The sequence below is a fragment of the Quercus suber genome, unplaced genomic scaffold, assembly GCF_002906115.3.
Source record: "Quercus suber isolate HL8 unplaced genomic scaffold, Cork oak 2.0 scaffold_367, whole genome shotgun sequence".
Lineage (NCBI taxonomy): Eukaryota > Viridiplantae > Streptophyta > Magnoliopsida > Fagales > Fagaceae > Quercus > Quercus suber.
This window is the reverse complement of record NW_027069819.1, coordinates 335,319-354,537: the sequence shown is the minus strand read 5'-3', so window position 1 is coordinate 354,537 and position 19,219 is coordinate 335,319. Positions and strand designations below refer to the sequence as shown.

The 19,219-nt window shown below is 32.1% G+C and overlaps 3 protein-coding genes across 4 annotated transcripts in view; all 3 read left to right on the top strand.

Annotated features, from left to right (window-relative positions):
* Positions 1-14: 14 nt before the first annotated feature.
* On the top strand, positions 15-2,298 carry LOC112035707 (uncharacterized). The gene is made up of 4 exons (XM_024068544.2): positions 15-496; positions 689-847; positions 1,048-1,148; positions 1,599-2,298. The coding sequence occupies exons 2-4, from the start codon at positions 750-752 to the stop codon at positions 2,123-2,125; spliced, it is 726 nt and encodes a 241-aa protein (XP_023924312.1). The 5' UTR covers positions 15-496; positions 689-749; the 3' UTR covers positions 2,126-2,298.
* A 1,297-nt stretch (positions 2,299-3,595) lies between these two features.
* On the top strand, positions 3,596-4,420 carry LOC112035703 (E3 ubiquitin ligase BIG BROTHER-related). The gene has a single exon (XM_024068538.2). It carries the CDS (start codon positions 3,671-3,673, stop codon positions 4,292-4,294), a length of 624 nt encoding a protein of 207 aa, XP_023924306.1. The 5' UTR covers positions 3,596-3,670; the 3' UTR covers positions 4,295-4,420.
* Positions 4,421-9,403: 4,983 nt separating this feature from the next.
* LOC112004315 (beta-galactosidase 16) overlaps positions 9,404-19,219 on the top strand; it is an 18,134-nt gene continuing 8,318 nt past the window's right edge. Inside the window, exons 1-14 of one of the 2 annotated variants that reach the window (XM_065760441.1) lie at positions 9,406-9,790; positions 12,233-12,328; positions 12,458-12,570; positions 12,778-12,844; positions 13,117-13,209; positions 13,289-13,432; positions 13,631-13,725; positions 14,371-14,476; positions 14,714-14,798; positions 14,883-15,001; positions 15,101-15,265; positions 15,517-15,698; positions 15,853-15,944; positions 16,845-16,954. In XM_065760441.1, coding sequence (XP_065616513.1) covers positions 9,641-9,790; positions 12,233-12,328; positions 12,458-12,570; positions 12,778-12,844; positions 13,117-13,209; positions 13,289-13,432; positions 13,631-13,725; positions 14,371-14,476; positions 14,714-14,798; positions 14,883-15,001; positions 15,101-15,265; positions 15,517-15,698; positions 15,853-15,944; positions 16,845-16,954 — 1,617 coding nt within the window. In that variant the 5' untranslated portion in view covers positions 9,406-9,640. Of the gene's footprint in view, positions 9,791-12,232; positions 12,571-12,777; positions 12,845-13,116; positions 13,210-13,288; positions 13,433-13,630; positions 13,726-14,370; positions 14,477-14,713; positions 14,799-14,882; positions 15,002-15,100; positions 15,266-15,516; positions 15,699-15,852; positions 15,945-16,844; positions 16,955-19,219 lie in introns of both variants that reach the window. The other variant, XM_065760440.1, reaches the window with a different exon arrangement.

Sequence of the window (19,219 nt, the reverse complement as noted above, 5' to 3'; positions counted from 1 at the left end):
AAAAAAAAAAAAACTGGATCAAATTCCAAAGTGTGACTATATATTCTCAAATAAAAACTATATTTTCTCACATATATATATATATATGTGCGCGCGCGCGCGGAGGGTAATTTTCACATACATATTAAGAGTATAAATAAATAAATAAATTAATTAAACAGTGCGTTTGACACTGAGACACCAAGATGGCGTGAGATTTTGAACGGCAGTTATACACTCTGAATGTCTAAACGGCATTATTTTCAAACTGTTTCGTGAATTTTCTCTCTGCTCTCCTACCTTCGTCTTTATCTGTTTATCATCATCACCATCATCTTCATCTCGCTTTTCAGTCCAAATTGGCAGGGAATTTTGCCTTACGAGATGTTTGGTTCAGACTTCCGACTTCACATTTTACCCTACAACACCAGACATTTCAATTCTCTCATTTCACACCTCAAACTCAAAGAGTAATCAGTTTTTGTAATACACAAAAACCCGCATTTTCATTTTTAAGGTACTAAAGAGATACTCATCCTAATTTGTTAATTTTATTAAATAAGAACGATTTAATTTGCATACTAACTACGTTTTGACATGGTAGCATTGTATTTATTCAGTTTAGTATATGCTTTATCCTTTTTAAAATTAAGCATAGACAAGGAATTCTTATCATTATTATTATTCTGATTATTTTATGCTGTGGCAGTGAAAGATAAGGCTGTTTTTTTCTCTGTACATCTCTAGCAACAAATCTGTTACATGACTTAATGGGGAACATAATCAGTTCATTTTTTTCGGGGTTTGGCAAAGCCTTTAGCGACCTTTTTGGCTCCCCACTTGATTTCTTTGAAGGAAAATCTTGCAGGTAAACACATTTGTCAGTTTAATTATTTCATATATAATTTCATGCCCAATTTGAGTCTTAGCACAAGATTCCTTATCCAATTCTTGATTTAATATTTAAGTTATGGAGGGTACATTACATAGGCTTGTTATGAAATGTTTTTGAGTATTTCTCACAAATTGGCCACTGTTATTGAATCATGGGGTTTGGATTTTTTTCAGTTCAGTGTGCCAATCAACATGGGATTTTATCTGTTTCATCGAAAATTTCTGCGTTGCCAATCTGCTGAAGATGGCCATGGTATTGGTTCTGGTCTACATTGGTGAGTTAGTTTGCTGAGAAGGTTACTCTAGAATCACTGGCTAAACTGTGTATAATAAATATACTGTAATCTGTATCAGTCAACTAGTTCTGCTGCTTTACTAAGGTTTTGGCTTCTGTCATGTGCGCACAAGACTTTATGTAGTATATCTAACAATGTATAGACTATAGAGCGCCAAATCATTTAAAATTATAAATGATGTAGTATTAAATATATTTTTAGATTTATAATATTTAATTTGAACTATGAAATGAATCTGTTTCTCAAATGATGATGATCATTTTCCGCTCAATTACTAAATCATTTTCCTCTTTAGTAGTAAAGTCTTAGGTTCAATTCTAATTATAAAGAAGAATTAATTAAATAACTTGATGAATGAAATAAAGGGATAGGCTTAATTTTTGAGATATATCTGAAATTGGATTTTTTGTTGTCCTTTGATGATTGCAGTTCTCTTATTCTTCTATCTGTTACAAAAACTGGGCATTTGTGAGTGTATCTGTCAAAGCCTTTTCAGAATAGTATGGGCATGTGTTGCTTCCTGGTTCCATGCATGGGAGTATTGTTGCATTTTCTTGTGTGTTAAGCTTCGTAAGCTCAAAAGGGTACGAAGAAAACACAGAAGAGACATTGAAGAAGAGTTCGATGCAGGTGATGATGAGTATGATACTAGTGAAGAAGAATATGACGATGAAAGCTTTTCAAATCATGTTCCTAGACACATGGAAAAGAGTAGATCAGTATCTCACAAATGGAAGGATTATAGAGGTGCTCACTTGAGGAAGTCTTTGCGGCCAAGAAATCGTCGTATACGAGTAGATATTAGTAGGGATTCAATTCATAGTGGCAGAAGAAATCATATTAAGCATAGGAATCATCGTAGCACAGTTCATGACATTAGGGTAACTCGGACATCAAGGTTTGCACATAAAGGGAGAAACTATAGGGGAGGGGTGGTTAAACATCGGCGAAGGTAGAAAAAATTGAATGGAGGAAATTTGGAAATCAATTCAATAGAAGTGATACTTGTATCAAAAGATAACATGAAAGTAATTCTACTTTACATTTTCCTGGTGAAACCCTTTTAAGTATAGTCTTTGGTTGTAGCTTCTCCTTTCTAAAGTTAATTGGTTAGTCCCCACAATGCACATTTTTTTTTTCTTGACTAAAGCAACACACGATTAGGCAAAAAGATGTTCCTGAGAATATGAAAAGATCAGTACGTAACAAAAGCAAAATAGAATTTCATGAATTTGTCAACATATTTTGTATCCCGAAAAGCAAAAAGGAAAAGAAGGATATCCTGTTGAATTATTATTAGAAGAATCTGAATAGTGATTGTTATAAAAAATATACGAGAAAATCTTAAATGGCTGAGTTCTTTGGATTCAATTCAATGACCTTTTTTAACACTGTTGATTTCACTCAAATTTGAGAATTTAATCTCTATTGCATGAAATGAGTCACACTAATTTAAACTTGTACACAACATTTCCCGGGCTGAAGTGAAGAGGACTATAGCCCTCCTGTTTTCTATTGAAACTTCACTTCATGATGTACCATTAATTTTTATCTTCTAGTAATTGTTGAGTCACAGAACTCCGCTTATCTATTGTTACTTCGGCTTTAAGCATTAGGCCTGAGAATTATTTGTAACACACAAAGAGATTTGTACATCTTGCTAATGCATAATATGTTGGTCTGTGTTCTAGTGATTTTCTTCTTTGACTCCCACATTGGTTACAAGTATCTCTTTTGTTTTTGATGCTTCCATTCTAGTAGGCCTCCGTTGGGATCTTCAGGTACAAGGCCTAATTAGTAATTGGATAAGGACCAAAATTTTACACTAGTCCATCTTATTTTATTTTGTCTCTTCCAGCAATTTAATGGGCTGTGTTCCTTTGGGCCTAAATAGCCATTTCATTACGGTTGCTTTGGACTTGGGCTTTGGTCTTACTGAGTAAGCTTCCAAAACACATTACCAGGGATTTACAAAAAAAAAAAAACACGTTTCTCTTCTTTTCCCTTGACCTTGAGTTTCATACGTTTTGTGCTTCGGGTATTAGTATTTGAATAATTCTTGTAATAGATCCGTGTAGTATAGCACAAAAAAGTAATATCAGCAATATGTTATGCATGCCTCGATACATGGTTGGGCAGGTGGATTGCCCATATATGAGGCAAGAAGTGGCTACAAATTTTGGTTAAGAACTCGAATTTTGGAATAAGGTAGGCAGTAACTTGACGGAGATGTTCTTCTATTGCTTAACATGATTGTTTAATTGCCGTCTTCATAAAGAAAGCTCAAACCCCATTTCGGCTAGGAATTAAAATGTTACTATGATTTAGGAATCTGGAATATTGATATCTAAAAGAATGTCTTTCCCCATTACTTGTCATGGAAGCTATTATCTCTCCAAAGAAACCTCTAATATTATGCAACCTTTTTCTCTTCATATAACCCAATCAATGGTTCATTTTTTGGGTACTCTAGTGAAAGAAATTGATCGATTAAGCCTTCAATGGATAAACAGGAAGGGACTCAGGAGAGTAAACAGTCCTCTCAGAGAACCCCGTTCACCCAACTCGAACAAGTTGCCTCTGATTTGGCTCTAGCAATTACTTTGCAAGAACAAGAGAGGGCCTTCACAATGCTCGAAACCATTGAAAGTGAAAGCGAAGAAGAATTAGAAGATGAAGAAAGTGATTATGGTGATTCTTATGATGGTGATCAAGAATTCATTGACAGATACGAATTGGAAGCCGAACTTGATCAGGTTCCGGAAGGAGAAGGCACCAGCAGCGATGATGATATGTATGATTTAGAAGAATTCACTCCGGATGCACTATCTTATGAGGAGATGATTGCACTAGGAGAGTTCATAGGAGAAGAGAAGAAAGGACTAGAAATAAGCGAAATTCCTACATGCTTACACCCATGTAAATGTCAGTCTGTTGATAGCAAAACCAACATTGATCGATGTGTTATTTGTCAAGTTGAGTATGAAGAAGGTGAAGTCTTGTTTGCCCTTCCTTGTGAACATCCTTATCATTCAGAGTGTATAAGCAAATGGCTTCAAATTAGAAAGACATGTCCAATATGTGGCACTGAAGTTGTACCACCTAAGATAGCTAGGACTGCCTAGTTCTGTATATATTATGATTGTGCAGTGTATATTACTTATTATTGCTTGATTTGTCTATAACATTTGAATGGAAAAACGATATGCAGAAATAAAAAGAATCATAAAAAGGTTCAGTATTGCTTACAATGAGTTTGACCTAAACAATAAGACACAATCACAATCTAAATGTCCATTCAGATCTAGAGAATATAAGAAAGTAAATGAAATCTTGAAATCCTAGGCCGAATTAGGATTGCTTTTCATCTGCTAAAATAGAAATAGAAAGAAGAAAAGAAAATGATGCATGGAGAGAGAGAGAGTAAAAAATAGAAGGAAAAAAAGAAATAGAAATAGGTGTTGCTACAGGAAATTGTAAATTTTTTTTGCATTTTACATCCCAACTATAGGATGATTTTGATTGTTTTTGTGTATTTAAAAATATATTTTGCATTTTAATGGGCTTTGCACTCCCGGATGGGAATACTCTTAGATATGCATATGTCTTGTGTGTTCTCCTGTATTAGCTAGTAATATTGTATGCATCAAACAAAAATGAAACCATAATAACCAAATTTTATAAGTCAACTATTTCAATTAGCTAATTAGATGTTAGATTAGACAACAGGACAAAAACGCCCTACTATTTCTTTGGAGGCAAGAAAGCTGAAAGAGCAATTACCGGCATTAGGGAATGCCGGTTGTGAGTGCATGCGTGGTCTCTAATCTACAACAGTTTAATAATAATAATAATAATAATAATAATAAAAGGTCTCTCAACTCTCAAGAGAGGACATCATATATATATATATATACGTACAAAATTAGGAAGAAACATTGACCAACTCATGCTACTATGCTAGTGCGAGTTGAAAATTAAGAATCTAAATAATAGGTGATTATTTTCGTCGGTTTAGGTTTCTAGTTTTTAGGGAACTGGGAAGTAGTTAGTAATTTATGACAATAGTATTAAACATGTTTTTCTCATTTTCAACCCTATTTTAAACCTATATTTTCCATTTAATGACGGTATTCATCACTAGCAATGAGCCACAAATGTCGGCATGCATGGAGTATAGTAGTTGTGTGGGCGGCAAAGTGCTGCGTGATGTGCATCGATAAAGCAGTAGAGGGAAATGAGGAAATGAAAAGAGAAAAATATTTTTCTTAAAAAAGAAAAGTAAGAAAATAATATTTTAAAAAAAAAATTGAGCTCAATGTAGATGCATCATGCATGTAACAGTGAGTGGTTAAAAAAAAAGTAACTTCTTAAGTCTTAACTTTAGAGGTTACCCTTTTTTTTTTTCTTTTGATTTCAATTAAATATCTTTTAGCGTTTTTCAATAGCTTGTATCTTGGTTAATTTTTGTCTCTTTTTGTTTTCTTTTCTTATAATATATGTATTATGTTTTTTTTTTTTTCTTTTTTCTTTTTTGAGAAGAAGTATATGTATTATGTATTATAGCTAGAAGTAATGTTAGCTTTGGTTAGCAAATACACACATATAATTGACCCCTAAAAATAAAAAATTGAAGACCTTGACCTTAAATTTTTTTGTCTAACTGAAATAAGTTCGAATATAATTCTCTTAATAATCTATACTTGCAAATAAAGTTACAATTAATTTAAATATTTGACCAAATATGTGAGTATGGTGGCTAAATTTGAATTTATTTTTAATTTGTTATTTGTTAAGGGGATTGTGGGCATAGGTCTGTCAATAGTTAAATAATGTTAACACTAAAAGACAATTAAAAAAATTAAACAAGGGGTGATTCTTTAAAAAAAAAAAGAAAAAAAAAAGGAACATGGGACAAGGGGGTGATTGAGTGAAGACAAAAATAAATAAAAATAATAATTAATACAATTATAAAGACCAATAGTTGTCAAAGTTGAGTTAAATTGTTAAATAAAAAAATTGTACAAAGTAAAGACATAAACTAATTGATAAAAATATTCTAAGCAATAATAATAATTAAAGTTCACTATACAAAAATAATTAATATCTTTATTATATATTTATTTTTTTAATCTGAAATAGAAATCCTACTTTAGTTTAATCTATGTGTATGTGTGTAAAACTCTCTCTTAGAGACTTGAACCCCAATCTTTGCCTCTCTACCCCATAAGAACTTATACTTGTAAAGTGACCATCACACCAAAAATGCATGGTGATATTGTATTTAAAAACAATTGATTATTTCTATGATTTAATCTTAGCAACCATAATTGGTATATTTATTATATTAAGAAACAATATACCAAATGAACTTATAGTTTATCTTTTATTTTCTTCCTAATACTATAGACAAATTTTGTAATAAGAAAATCATGTTGACTGCAAGATTCTTCTATTACTCAAGATTTATCCTTTTATTGATCCTCTAAAAAAAGTTCTTGGAGCCGCCACTAAGTATAGCCAAAAGTTTTGTAGCTCAATGGCATAACCTCCTATTTTATGAGAACAATCAGAGTCCAAATCCCCTCTCCTTATTGTCGTAACCATTGAATAAAAAAAAAAAGTGTTTGTAGTAGACCCTCCATGTACTTGGATCTCACCTAATTTTCTATTTTCTATTTTCAATGATTTTCTTTTTCTTTTTTCAAAAAATAAAGATTTTCTAAAACTTTGCCTTGCCCAACGTGGATACTCTAATGGCACATTTGGTAGACTATAACGGTAATTACATAGAAATAGAAATATGTATTACAAGGAATACAAGATACTGTAATGTAATACTTATTACTATTTATTTGTTTAGTTACAACACAATAATAGAACCCTAAAGATAATAGAATGAAAGCATTTTAAATCAAATTTAAGATATATTTTAGGAAATATCTTAGTCATATAATTATATTTCTTAAAAAATAATATTTTTTTAAAATTTGAAAGAGAGATTTCTTATTTTTTATGATTTTTTCTTTTCATAATTGTTATGTGCATATGGAAAGTTTCTTTATTTGGAAATATACTAATTTTAGAAATTACATTACATATACTAAAGAATAGCTATTACAACCTTTTTATAGATGAATAGTCATTTCTCATTTTAAAAAATAGTTATTCATAATGAATGACTATTACCTGTAATAAAAACATAATTAAACTACTGAATAGTTAAACCATAGGGAAAAAAAAATATTACATTAGAATGTCTATTATGATCTACCAAATGTACTCTAAATAAAATATGTGGGGCTATAAAAAATTAGTGGAGCTATTTGGGAAGATTTCTAAGTTCCAATTCAATTTTGTTATTTACACTTTTTGTCAAAGATTTCACGCACAATTTAAAGGGAGTGTTGGAAAATATACTTAATTTTAGGAATTACAATAAGTCGAGTTTGGGATTGAAAAAGTCTTTCAAAATCCAAATCCTTTAAGCATCTTTTAAAGAGCAAACCCATTCCAAACCTATTGAATTTTAGGAATCTAATCCCATTTATATTTAAAAAACAAAACTCCTCCTAAATCCTTTGTTTATCTTACCATGGTTTGAGTCAAATGGGTCAGATTGGAATAATGATATAGAAAATCTAAGTTTGTGAAGCTTTTTTAAGAGACCATAAAAAAGCACCCTTATTTTTGTTATAGAAACTATAGCTTATTTTGGTATTCGTAAAATGCACAATCAAGCTGGTTAATTTTTGGTGTTCGTAAAATTAAACTATAGCTTATTTTTGTAATTTAAATGCACAATCAAGCTGGTTAATTTTGAACATCTAAGATGTAAAGTGTAAATCTATACCATTCTCAAACCATAAACCCCTTTAAATTTTCAAACCCTTACTATTAAGTTTGTGTTGGTCGTAAAGCTCACTAAATCCGATTTTTTGTCATCCCTACTTCGACTTTCCACATTACAAACTAAAGCAAGGAATCCATTGGGTTTAAGTAAGTCACAGGGTTGAAAGTGAATTGATATTCATCTTGAAATTCAAACTCAAAGTAAACATGGGATTAATTAATAGTTAAGTTTTTATTGTGAATCTTTTTAGGATAATTCCATCCTAAAATTCTTAGAATACAACCATTCTTTACAAAATTAGTGATTAGAATTTGTCACATCATCAATGATTAAATATATGTTAAAATATAGAGTTAATTACTATCAATTTATGTATATAATGATGCAACAAAATTTAAACTATTCAAGAGAGTATGTTGTATATAGTATAACTTGCCATACCATCTTTTAAAAGTTACCATAGTTTTTTAGTAGAGTTGTAGTGTGCCTTTGTATTAGAACCCATTTTCCTTCTGTGTGTGTGTTTGTTCCTCAAAAAAAAAAAATTAACTATTCATTTAACAAAAAAAAAAAAAAAAACTTCTTCATCAATCAAATATTTCCCATAAACTATAAAATTGAGTAATGCCTTTTTTAATTAGGAAAATTGTTAGGTACAGTATAGTGCAATTTACACTTGCAATATTGAATTTCATTTTTCTAGAATCCTTGCTCTTGGCTATTGGTTGATGATATGATTTTATTGGTAAAGTTCTTACCCTTGACCTTGGTTCCAGTCTAGCTCTTCCTCTTATCACATTCATGGTGGGCATCACCTAATAATTATTCATTTGATTGATTCGTAATACCAAATTACCCCTCATTGATAATGAAATGATTGGGGGAGTTAAGGGGTTTCCAGCCACAATTTTGATTCTCCATACAATAATTATTAATCTTTTATACCGCATAAAATTTTGCATAATTATCAATAATTGTAATTGGTAATGTTGTTAGATAAATATTACAAGATGATAAGATTGAGCTGAGAGTCTTGTAGCTCAACTATTACATTATCTACACTTATTGAGATTTCTAATAAAGACCCAAAATCAATGGTGACTTAGTCTGATGATAAAAAATAATTATAAAAAAAAAACTGATATTATAAGTTGAAACTATCTTTAAAAAAAATAAATATATAAATAAAGAGAGATATTTATTGAATTTATTACCATAAAAAAATTGGAGGATACTCGTTGAGAAAGAGGGATTCATTGCTGAAATCTGTGCCTGACTCCATATATATGCGGTGAAATCTCTACTTCCCATATATATATATATATATACACATTTACACCTTATGGCATATATAGAGAAACAAATATGGAGAGTTATTAGACGCGTAAATTTTGTCTTTGTTAAGTAAGTTTCTTTTCCATGTTTGCTCACGGAGTCTCTACATGTGTCATGAATATTATTTACTTTTAATATGGGAGAGAAGAGAGAGAGTCATTGGTGTAAGAGATACTCTGTTGAGTCTATGACTGAGAGCATAACAAGATTGTTATTATTAAGAGCTGCATTGCATAGATAGTATTGTTGTTGGTGAAGAAAGAAAAGAGTCTGGTGGGAAGGGATGGACATGGTGTGGTTGTGCTGTTTATTTGCTTTGCTATCAATGGCACATGGAGGCAACGTAACCTATGATGGAAGATCTTTGATCATCAATGGCGAACACAAGATCCTCTTCTCTGGAGAAATCCACTATCCTCGTAGCACTCCTCAGGTATTTTATTGTCTCTTTGATTATTATTCTGATCAAATTAAAGCACAAGAAATATTTGAAATCTAGAATTAACACATGGAAGAGATTATTGCCTTTCGGTAATATTTTTAACTCTGAAAACTTAAAAAGTGTTTCTCATGTTTTCAATTTACTCTCCCTTTTTTTTGGCTATATATTCTCAAGATATATGATAGCAATATTGCAATAATGGCATAGATGACGGACTTGAGAAACCCTATTGAAGTATTCCTCTTTTTATTTATTTATTTATTTATTCTTTGTGTGAGAAAATATACTTACATAGAAATTGTTCCTTAGAGAAACATTTCTTCTACTCCTGTTTGTTTTGTTTCAGTAAACATTGCCAATTTTCCTCTTACTCCACGTGTAAAGAAAAGATGCCTAATGGGTTAACTTTTGCTTTTCTTAGCATTCACATCTGGTTTGCTAAAAAATTTATCATTTAGCACATCAAAAAGCAACTTTATTTATTTTAGCATACCGCTTAACATTACACCATATATCTCATAGTCTATTCTTTTATCACTTTATTTAAATATTCTTTTTTTATTCTTTTTTTATTATTATTATTATTTTTATCTATGGAATAGAGAAAGAATTGAAAAAAAAAAAAAAAAGTATTTAGCTTGTTGCTAAGTTAAAATTTTTTAAGTATAGCCCACACCCTCGCTAGGTGTAGAATCTATAGATTGTTTTTTGGTATTTGGTACCTATCAAAATAAGACAACCTTTTTTTTCCTAACGTGGGAATGTGGGATACATGTTGAATACAAGTTATATATCCAATCTTTGACTTTTATTTAGTCAATCTTCAGTGAGTGTTTGTGTCATGGAACTAAGTAACTAATCAAAGCCAGAATTAAAATAAATAAATAAATAACCACAATAGGTTAAGTTGTGAAGGTGACATGAAACTTAAGTTTTTTTTTTTTTTTTTTTTTTTTTTTTTTTTTTTTTTTTTTTTTCAATTTGAGTTGAATTGCTCAAAAATTTTGAGTTGAGGCTGCTAGGCTGATCTGTATATTACATTTTTTTTTTTTTTTTTAATTTAGTTTGGGCCTTTGCTCTCCATTTGGACTTTGGAGAGCCAAGATTAGCATTTTTTTTTTTTTTTTAATTTTCCTTCTTAAAACAGGATATAAGATTAATTTGAATTGAGATCCCACATAGATCTCACTTCAGTAAAGATCCTAGTGGGATTGGTGTTTTGGGAATATAAGATCTTAGAATGGGATACTAATAACCATGAATGCAACCGTACAAGCTAGAATTAAGGGTTAAAATTTTTTCATTTTCATTGGAAAAATTTGCAAAATATTTTTTTTAATAATAATTATTTAAATTGTTTCATTTTTTAAAATATTTGAAAATCTAGTTTCTTTTTTAAAAATTGATTTTAAGGGTTTAAAATTGTGTTTTCAAAATGCAATTTATTTTAAAATTTAGCCAAGTTAATAGTGAGTGTATAAAGAAATTTAGTCAAGTTAACAGTGACTGTATTTTGAAACAAGATTTTAGGTGCTCTAATCATATTTCCAAAAAACAATTTTTTGTAATAAAAAAAGACTATAACCTCAAATAACTTCAAAATAGTTTCAATTTAAATAACTACTACAGTATTAAAAAAATTTTTTTTTTTGGGGGTAAATTTTGCCCATTTTTGTGGGTCGTTTTCTTTCCCTTGTCTCATTAAATAAACTCAAATGGGTGGCCTTATTTCTTTGGATAAACACTGTGACTTGATGATCATCACAAATGCACATGTACGTAGCAAAAGCCAAGGCTCGCTGCTTAGTGCTTAGGTTATCTCTTTCACGCTGCCCATATAGTCCGTAATAATGGCAGGACTGAGAACTCATGCTTTTGTGGGCTTACGATACAATTGCATGTAAGAATTAACATTATTTATAGCCATGGACTGGCCTAAAAGAAATTTGGTTTGAGTCTTATTTGTGCCTCAGTTCTGTGATTAGGCTTCATCATGAAACTGTTGCTTGGATCATCAACATATGAAAGTTGGGCCTCAACTAACTCTTTTCATTTTATTCTCTCTTTTAATTATATAATTTTTTTGGAGAAGATTTTAATTATATAAATTTTTTTTATTGGATAAGGGAATTTGAACATGAATATTTCTATTGCAAACTTCGTATTGTATTAACTATTAATTGAATTATAAGGCTCTTGAGGCTGGTATCACTTTTCATTAAAAAAAAAAAAAACTTTTGCTAATGTATTTAAAAAATAAAATTAAAAGAGAAAGCACTTTAGAGCTTAAATGAGTGATTGAAAACCATCAAGTTGCATGTTTAATCAACATTCTAAAATAAATAAATAAAAGTCTTTTTGTATTTCTTAATTTTAATACTTGGGATGAGCATGGTGAAATGATTGGTCATATTATTTACTTAATTTTTGTAGATGTGGCCATCTTTGATAGCAAAGGCCAGAGCAGGAGGACTAGACGTCATCCAGACCCTTGTGTTTTGGAACCTTCATGAGCCCCAGTTTGATCAGGCCTCTCTCTCATTCTCTTTCTCTCTTCCACATACATATCTCTCTCATGATAATGCTAATATATGTTTGTTTGTTTGTTTTTTTTTTTTTTTTTTTTTTTTTTTTTTTTTTTTTTTTTTTTTTTTCCAGTTTGATTTCAGTGGAAGACGTGACATAGTAAGGTTCATTAAGGAAGTTCAAGCACAAGGCTTATATGTGTCCCTTAGGATTGGACCTTTCATTCAGGGTGAATGGGCCTATGGGTAAAAAAACCTCCCATTAATGCTTTCGCCAAAAATATGTTAGCAACATAACTATTAATCACTTTGACGTAAATTCATCAATGAATATATATATTTTTTTTCATTATGCACCAATCGCAATAAATCATGTTAACTATTATAAAATTGTTTGTCTCTATACTTATTGTTGTTGCGCTAAGGGCATATTGTTTTATTTTGGTGATGCAGGGGTCTACCAATTTGGCTGCGTGACGTACCTGATATTGTTTTTCGATCTGACAATGAACCATTCAAGGTATGAATTACTCTAATTATATCATACATTGCCTACTTTTTCCTGATTAACAATTTGAAATACAAGTCCGACAGACCTTAGTCTACTGACAGAATAAAAAACTACAAGGAAAAACATATCTTGGGTCTACATGATTTAGACTAAACAATAAGCGTTCATTCTATTAATGGCAAAATAACGTGAACATGTTACATGCTTGATGTTATTAGATAAAAGCTAATTAAGCACTGCTAGTGCTATTACTAACACCATTCTCATTTTGTTAATGGCAGTATCACATGTGGAGGTTTACAACCAAGATAGTAAAGATGATGAAATCAGAAAAGTTATTTGCTTCACAAGGAGGGCCAATTATTCTATCACAGGTTTACTTAATAACCAAAGTTGCATACCATATCTGCTATCTTTTAAATTTTTATGACTAAAAAGTTGTTTGTGGTGTAGATTGAAAACGAGTATCAATTAGTAGAAGCAGCTTTTGGTGAGAAAGGTCCACCTTATGTTAAGTGGGCTGCAGCTATGGCTGTGGGGCTTCAAACTGGTGTGCCTTGGGTGATGTGTAAGCAAAGTGATGCTCCTGATCCTGTGGTTAGTCACATTCTCTTAGAATTAAGGACATGACCTTGTGAGACAACTAAGAAGGAAATCCTAAAACCTGGTTTATGTTAAATTTTTATAGAACTCATTTGGCAGCATTTTCTTTATTCTTTTATCCAAATTATTATAATATGAAGAGCATTTAGCTTCAGTTTTATTATATTTATTATAAGATCATGCAACTTGCAGATCAATGCATGCAATGGGAGAAGATGTGGACAAACATTTGTAGGGCCCAACTCGCCAACTAAGCCAGCAATATGGACAGAGAATTGGACTAGTTTGTATGTTTATATCCAATGCTTAATATGTACTTTCTAAAACATTAAGTAAACCCTCCACATGTTGCAGCTGAATTAATGGCTGGTCCAAAAACAATGCTCCTCATCTCTTTTGCCATCCACAGTAACTTTCTTCCTTAGTTATTCATGAGCAAAATTTTCAAATTATTTCTTTTTATATGGACTGGACTTTTATTTTTCTATGTGGCAGTTTGCTAGTAAAGTTGATTTCTATATTGTCATAGGGTGATGTTCAAACATTGCGAATCTATTCAAGCCTCTCAGCACACACACGCCAACATACATAATTGCATGCATAAAGAAACATAGGAATCAACAAAGAAAGGGAAAAATAAAAAGAAACAGAAACCATAAAGTCTGCAATCATATTTAGAGTTGTACTATGCAAAATATAGTCATTGGCATTTCTGACATTTGCTCTAAATGGCCTCTTGACATATGGTAGCCTAGTAGCTATTTATAGCTCAATAAGAAAATATAGCACCAAGATCATTTACTATTTAGAAAATTTTCTGAACTTATACATCTATATATTTTGGCACACAATTATATGTTTTATTATGTCATTTTGCAAAATAAATTATTAATAAAGAGCAGCGTATCTAATGCCTTTGGTTTGTTTTGAAGTTATCAAGTGTACGGTGGAGAGCCAGACATGAGATCAGCAGAAGACATAGCGTATCAGGCTGCATTGTTCATTGCAAAGAAAGGAAGTTATGTCAATTACTATATGGTATGAAAATCTCTCTTGATTATCTTATCTACATCATATAATAAGAGCTCTTAATATGTAAGTGTGGGATTATATACAAATTTACAAGCATAAAAGCTCAAGTTATTTGCCATCAATAGCTCATTGTATTTAAACTTGTAATGTTTATGTTATTTAGTACGGTCATCTTAGACTGAAATGTATTTGAATCCAACATCATAATGTCTCTTCTAACATTATGTTATGGTTCTATTCTAGTATCATGGAGGAACCAATTTTGGAAGAACAGCCTCTAAATATGTATTGACAAGTTATTATGATCAAGCCCCTCTCGATGAGTATGGTATATTTATACATACTTTTATTATGTCACATAATTGCATTTTTTTTAAAGTGGAATTTTAACTTGTTTATTTGACTAGTTCAGGTTTGATTAGGCAACCAAAATGGGGTCATCTTAAGGAATTACATGCTGCTATAAAGCTGTGCTTAAAGCCTCTACTTTCTGGAGTACATAGTACTTTCCCTTTGGGTCAACTACAAGAAGTGAGTACATTGTCAATGAATTCCTAAGTATTTCATTCTTATTTTATGAGTTTCTTTTGAGTAACATAAATGGGAATCTGTAATGTATATTTGCTGCAGGCCTATGTCTTCAAAGGAAATTCAGAAAAATGTGCTGCCTTTCTTGTAAACAATGACAATGAAAGAAATGCTACTGTGCACTATGAAAATTCAACATATGAATTGCCTCCAGAGTCAGTTAGCATCCTACCAGATTGCAAGATTGTAGCCTTCAACACTGCAAAGGTTCATTTAAAATCTAGATTACTTGTCGTCTATGTAGATCAATATATACAGTTTTATAATACCATTTCTATGTGAGATTACAGTATTTCAATTTATTGAATCTTTTTTCAGTGAAGCATTTTCTTTACCTGTCTGCATTTGCATTCTGCAAATGGTATAGTCAATTTAGACTATAGATATTCTTCATTACTTGTGCATTGACATATGAACTTGAATTAAATTCAAATCATATCTACTTGCTACTTGGACAGGTAGGGACAGAATATACGACAAGATCAATGAAAGCAGACCAAAATCTTGACTCACCTGATAAATGGGAAGAATATAAGGAATCCATCCCCAACTTTGACAAGACTTCATGGAGAGCAAACACGTTACTAGAGCAGATGAGTGCAACAAAAGATAAATCTGATTATCTTTGGTACACTTTCAGGTAACTAATAGCTGAAGTAGTTGGTTCTACTTCAACTACATTTGCATCCACTGTTTCTTTTTGTTTTCTTTTTTGTTTTTGTTTTTGTTTTTTTTTTTTTTTGGGTTTACGTGATAAGTTCATCTACTAAATTTTTTGCTCTGTGAATATGTAGGTTTCAGCATGAATCCCTCGACACTGGATTTGCACTTAAAGTGAATTCCCTTGCACATGCTTTGCATGCATTTGTGAATGGAAAATTTATAGGTGAGCTTTTAAATTTCCTTCAAGTCTTTTCTAATGGGAAAATCATATCCTAAATATGTGATGTTTACTACTGATAATGACATTAACTATACATGCATCTGCCAAAATATTTGGCTGAAAGGCATTTGAGTCTTGGCACACAACTAAGTAAATTTTATATTCATTTTGAGATTTGGAAGAGAAAGATTTAGGAAAAATTCTCAGCGGGTCAATATTTCAAACACACATAGAACGTAATACATGCTTCTCATCACTTCAGTTCTTGCTACATGGTTCTTTTTCCCCCCTCGTGCTTTTTAACTTGTATGAACACAAATACACGCAGAAAATTTCTTTTGTAATTGGCTTTAACTACATTCAAGATTGCATAGTACGCAGAATAGTTTCAAAAGCTTAATTATTAAGGACTATGTCCCTGCTATGTTTTGCACACATGCCAAACATTCAATCTGTTTGTCTGAATACAAAAACAAGTTTGGTATACAATGGTAGATTGGTGAACTGGTATTAACAAGACCATGTCAATGCTTAATTCTGAAATTAACAGAGAATGAGAAACAAAATGATTGCATCATACCATTTTTTTTTTCTTGATTGGTTTATCAGGTTCAAAATATATCCCTACATAACAATCCTATGATTGACTTGTAAGAAGCTTGGACTTGTTTTATAACTAAATTTTCCACTATTATTATCAAGAAGCTTGGACTTGTTTGACATTCAGAAGCTTGGACCTGTCTGAATGTCAAACTTTGATACCAAAACTCATTATTAGTGCAGTTGTGAACGTGGCCAAATTTCCAGCAGTAATAATGAGACTCTAGTTTTCATTCCAGTCTCTCCTCTTTCTGTATTTGGTTTACTCTTCAACTATGCTGACTTCACTCTGTTGTTCTTTAGGATCTGCACACGGAAGTCATTCCAAATTATTTTTTGCCCTGGAGAAAAATGTTTCTTTGATTAATGGGACAAACCATGTCTCTTTACTTAGTGTCATGGCTGGATTACCGGTATGTTTCAACCTTAATTCTCTCATTTTCCTAAGATATTTTGATGCATTAATGCAAGGGAAGCAAGTTATTTATCAAAAAATAAAAAAAGGAAGCACGTTCATGCCATAATGATTTGTGTCACCTACACTGCTTTCCAATTCCCATAAAGTGGCCTTCAGAATGGATATATATTGAAGAGCACCATGCTTTGGCTCATTAGAGTATTTGCATCAGTACATGCAAAATGCTCTTAAAAATTCACATAAGTCCAAGTAAAAGTTATGCATTTTAGCTATTATAATTATGTAAATTTACATAGCTATTGTAGCAGTGTATATGCATTTTTTATTGTTGAGTTTCTTGAGAATGAAGGAATTTACATGGCTACTGTAGTTGTGTATATGCATTATTATTATTATTATTATTAATATTTTGTGTTCCTAAAGAATGAAGGAAGATGGTGATTGTAATGTGTGAAGAGAGAAACAATTAAAAAAATTAATAAAATTGATATTTTAATAAAGTAAATAATTTGATATGAGTGTTTTAAAAAAATAGAGAAGTAGGTTATGCTAAAAAAGATAGGAATTTTTGCACAAACTAATGCAAATATTTTTACTTAAATCTTTGATCCTAGGAAGCCGAAGTTGGCATGTCTTTGTGTTTGACACATCATCAACTTGAGCTTGACTTGATATGGCAAAAGTGCAGTCAAGACTAATTTAAATTATTTGTAGGGTAAATTACATTTTTCGTCTAATAAATTTTGGGCATGTGAGATTTTGGAATTTTGGTCCCTTAATTTTATGGGTTCTATTTTAGTCATTTGAATTTCAAAAAGTGTAACAATTTAGTCTTGTTGAATTTTATGGGATTTTGGTGGAAGGTTGAGGTCTTTTGAGGTTGGTGATGAGCCTTTAGTCGTGGTACCTTTGGCCACTGAAGGTCCGTCTGAGATGGTGACGAGTCCTGTGAAGGAGATTGGGAGTAAGGAGAGTGTGGATAAATGTCAACTATCACAATGGGTAACCAATAGGATAAAGGCTTTCAAGAAATCTGTGGGTACTTCGCTGGAAGGTTTTGAGGAGCAGATTACAGGATTGTTACTAGCCATTGAGGCCAGAAAAAAAGATAAACAAAAACATGGGGTGGGTGATCAAATGAAGGTGGTCAAGTCAGGCCAAAAAGGTCAACGGGAGTTGAAGAATTTGTTGTCATCGTTGAATGTGGAGTATGATTCAAAAAAAGCAAGGAGTGCAAGTTCTGAGCGGGCTGTTGTGCCTTATCAATGAATGTGAAGATTATTTCCTGGAACGTTAGAGGGTTGAATGAGCAGGATAAAAGGCTCAGGGTAAGGAATTTGATTAGGAGATGGAGGCCGGATATGGTTTGTCTTCAAGAAACCAAAATGGGGCTGATTAATAGAGCAGTGATTCGTAGCTTGTGGGATGGCCAACATGTTGACTGGTCTTACTTAGGTTCTTGTGGAGCTTCTGGTGGGGTGTTGGTGATGTGGGACACTCGGGTAGTGAATAAACTGGAGGAGGCAGTGGGGAGATTTTCGGTTTCTTGTAAGTTTACAAGTGTGTCAAATCAGTTTGTTTGGGCGTTTACTGGTGTTTATGGGCCTAATTTACACCGAGATAGGAGGTTTTTATGGGAGGAGCTCTGTGGCTTGAATTGGAAGCATGTGTGGTGTGGAGAGTGTACTTTCCAAGAGGCCTTTCCGGAGCTTTTTGTCTTAGTAGGTCAAAGGATTCCTCGGTGGCTGAAGTTATGGGTTGGTCTGCTGGGAGGTTTCACTGGAATGTGCAATTTCGGCGTCCACCACAAGATTGGGAAGAAGAAGCTTTTGACCGGTTTATGGGATTGGTCTATTCTTCAACAGTGCGAGGGTTTGGTCCAGACAAGGTTTGTTGGAAACCTGCAAGGAATAGAGGTTTTGAAGTTAGAGGTTATTATAGCTCTTTCTACCCTTCTACTTTTGTTTCCTTTCCATGGCGAATGATTTGGCAATCGAAGGTTCCTCCAAGAGTAGCTTTCTTTTCTTGGTCTGCTTCCTTAGGAAAGATCCTAACAACAGATAACCTTCGTAAAAGAAGAGTGATAGTGCTTGACTGGTGTTATATGTGTAAGAGGTGTGGGGAGTCGGTGGATCATCTTCTTCTTCATTGCTCCATAGCTTGGGAGTTGTGGTCCTTGGTTTTCTGTTTGTTTGGTATTCAATGGGTTATGCCTCGCACTGTTATTGAGTTGTTTGAGGCTTGGCAAGGAAAGTTTGCG

Excerpts from the sequence above, each read along its gene's own strand:
- LOC112035707 (XM_024068544.2), top strand. The coding sequence starts at position 750 with ATGGGGAACATAATCAGTTCATTTTTTTCGGGGTTTGGCAAAGCCTTT. Across the intron at positions 848-1,047 it reads TTTGAAGGAAAATCTTGCAG|TTCAGTGTGCCAATCAACAT; the intron begins GTAAACACATTT and ends GATTTTTTTCAG. Across the intron at positions 1,149-1,598 it reads ATTGGTTCTGGTCTACATTG|TTCTCTTATTCTTCTATCTG; the intron begins GTGAGTTAGTTT and ends TGATGATTGCAG.
- LOC112035703 (XM_024068538.2), top strand. The coding sequence starts at position 3,671 with ATGGATAAACAGGAAGGGACTCAGGAGAGTAAACAGTCCTCTCAGAGA.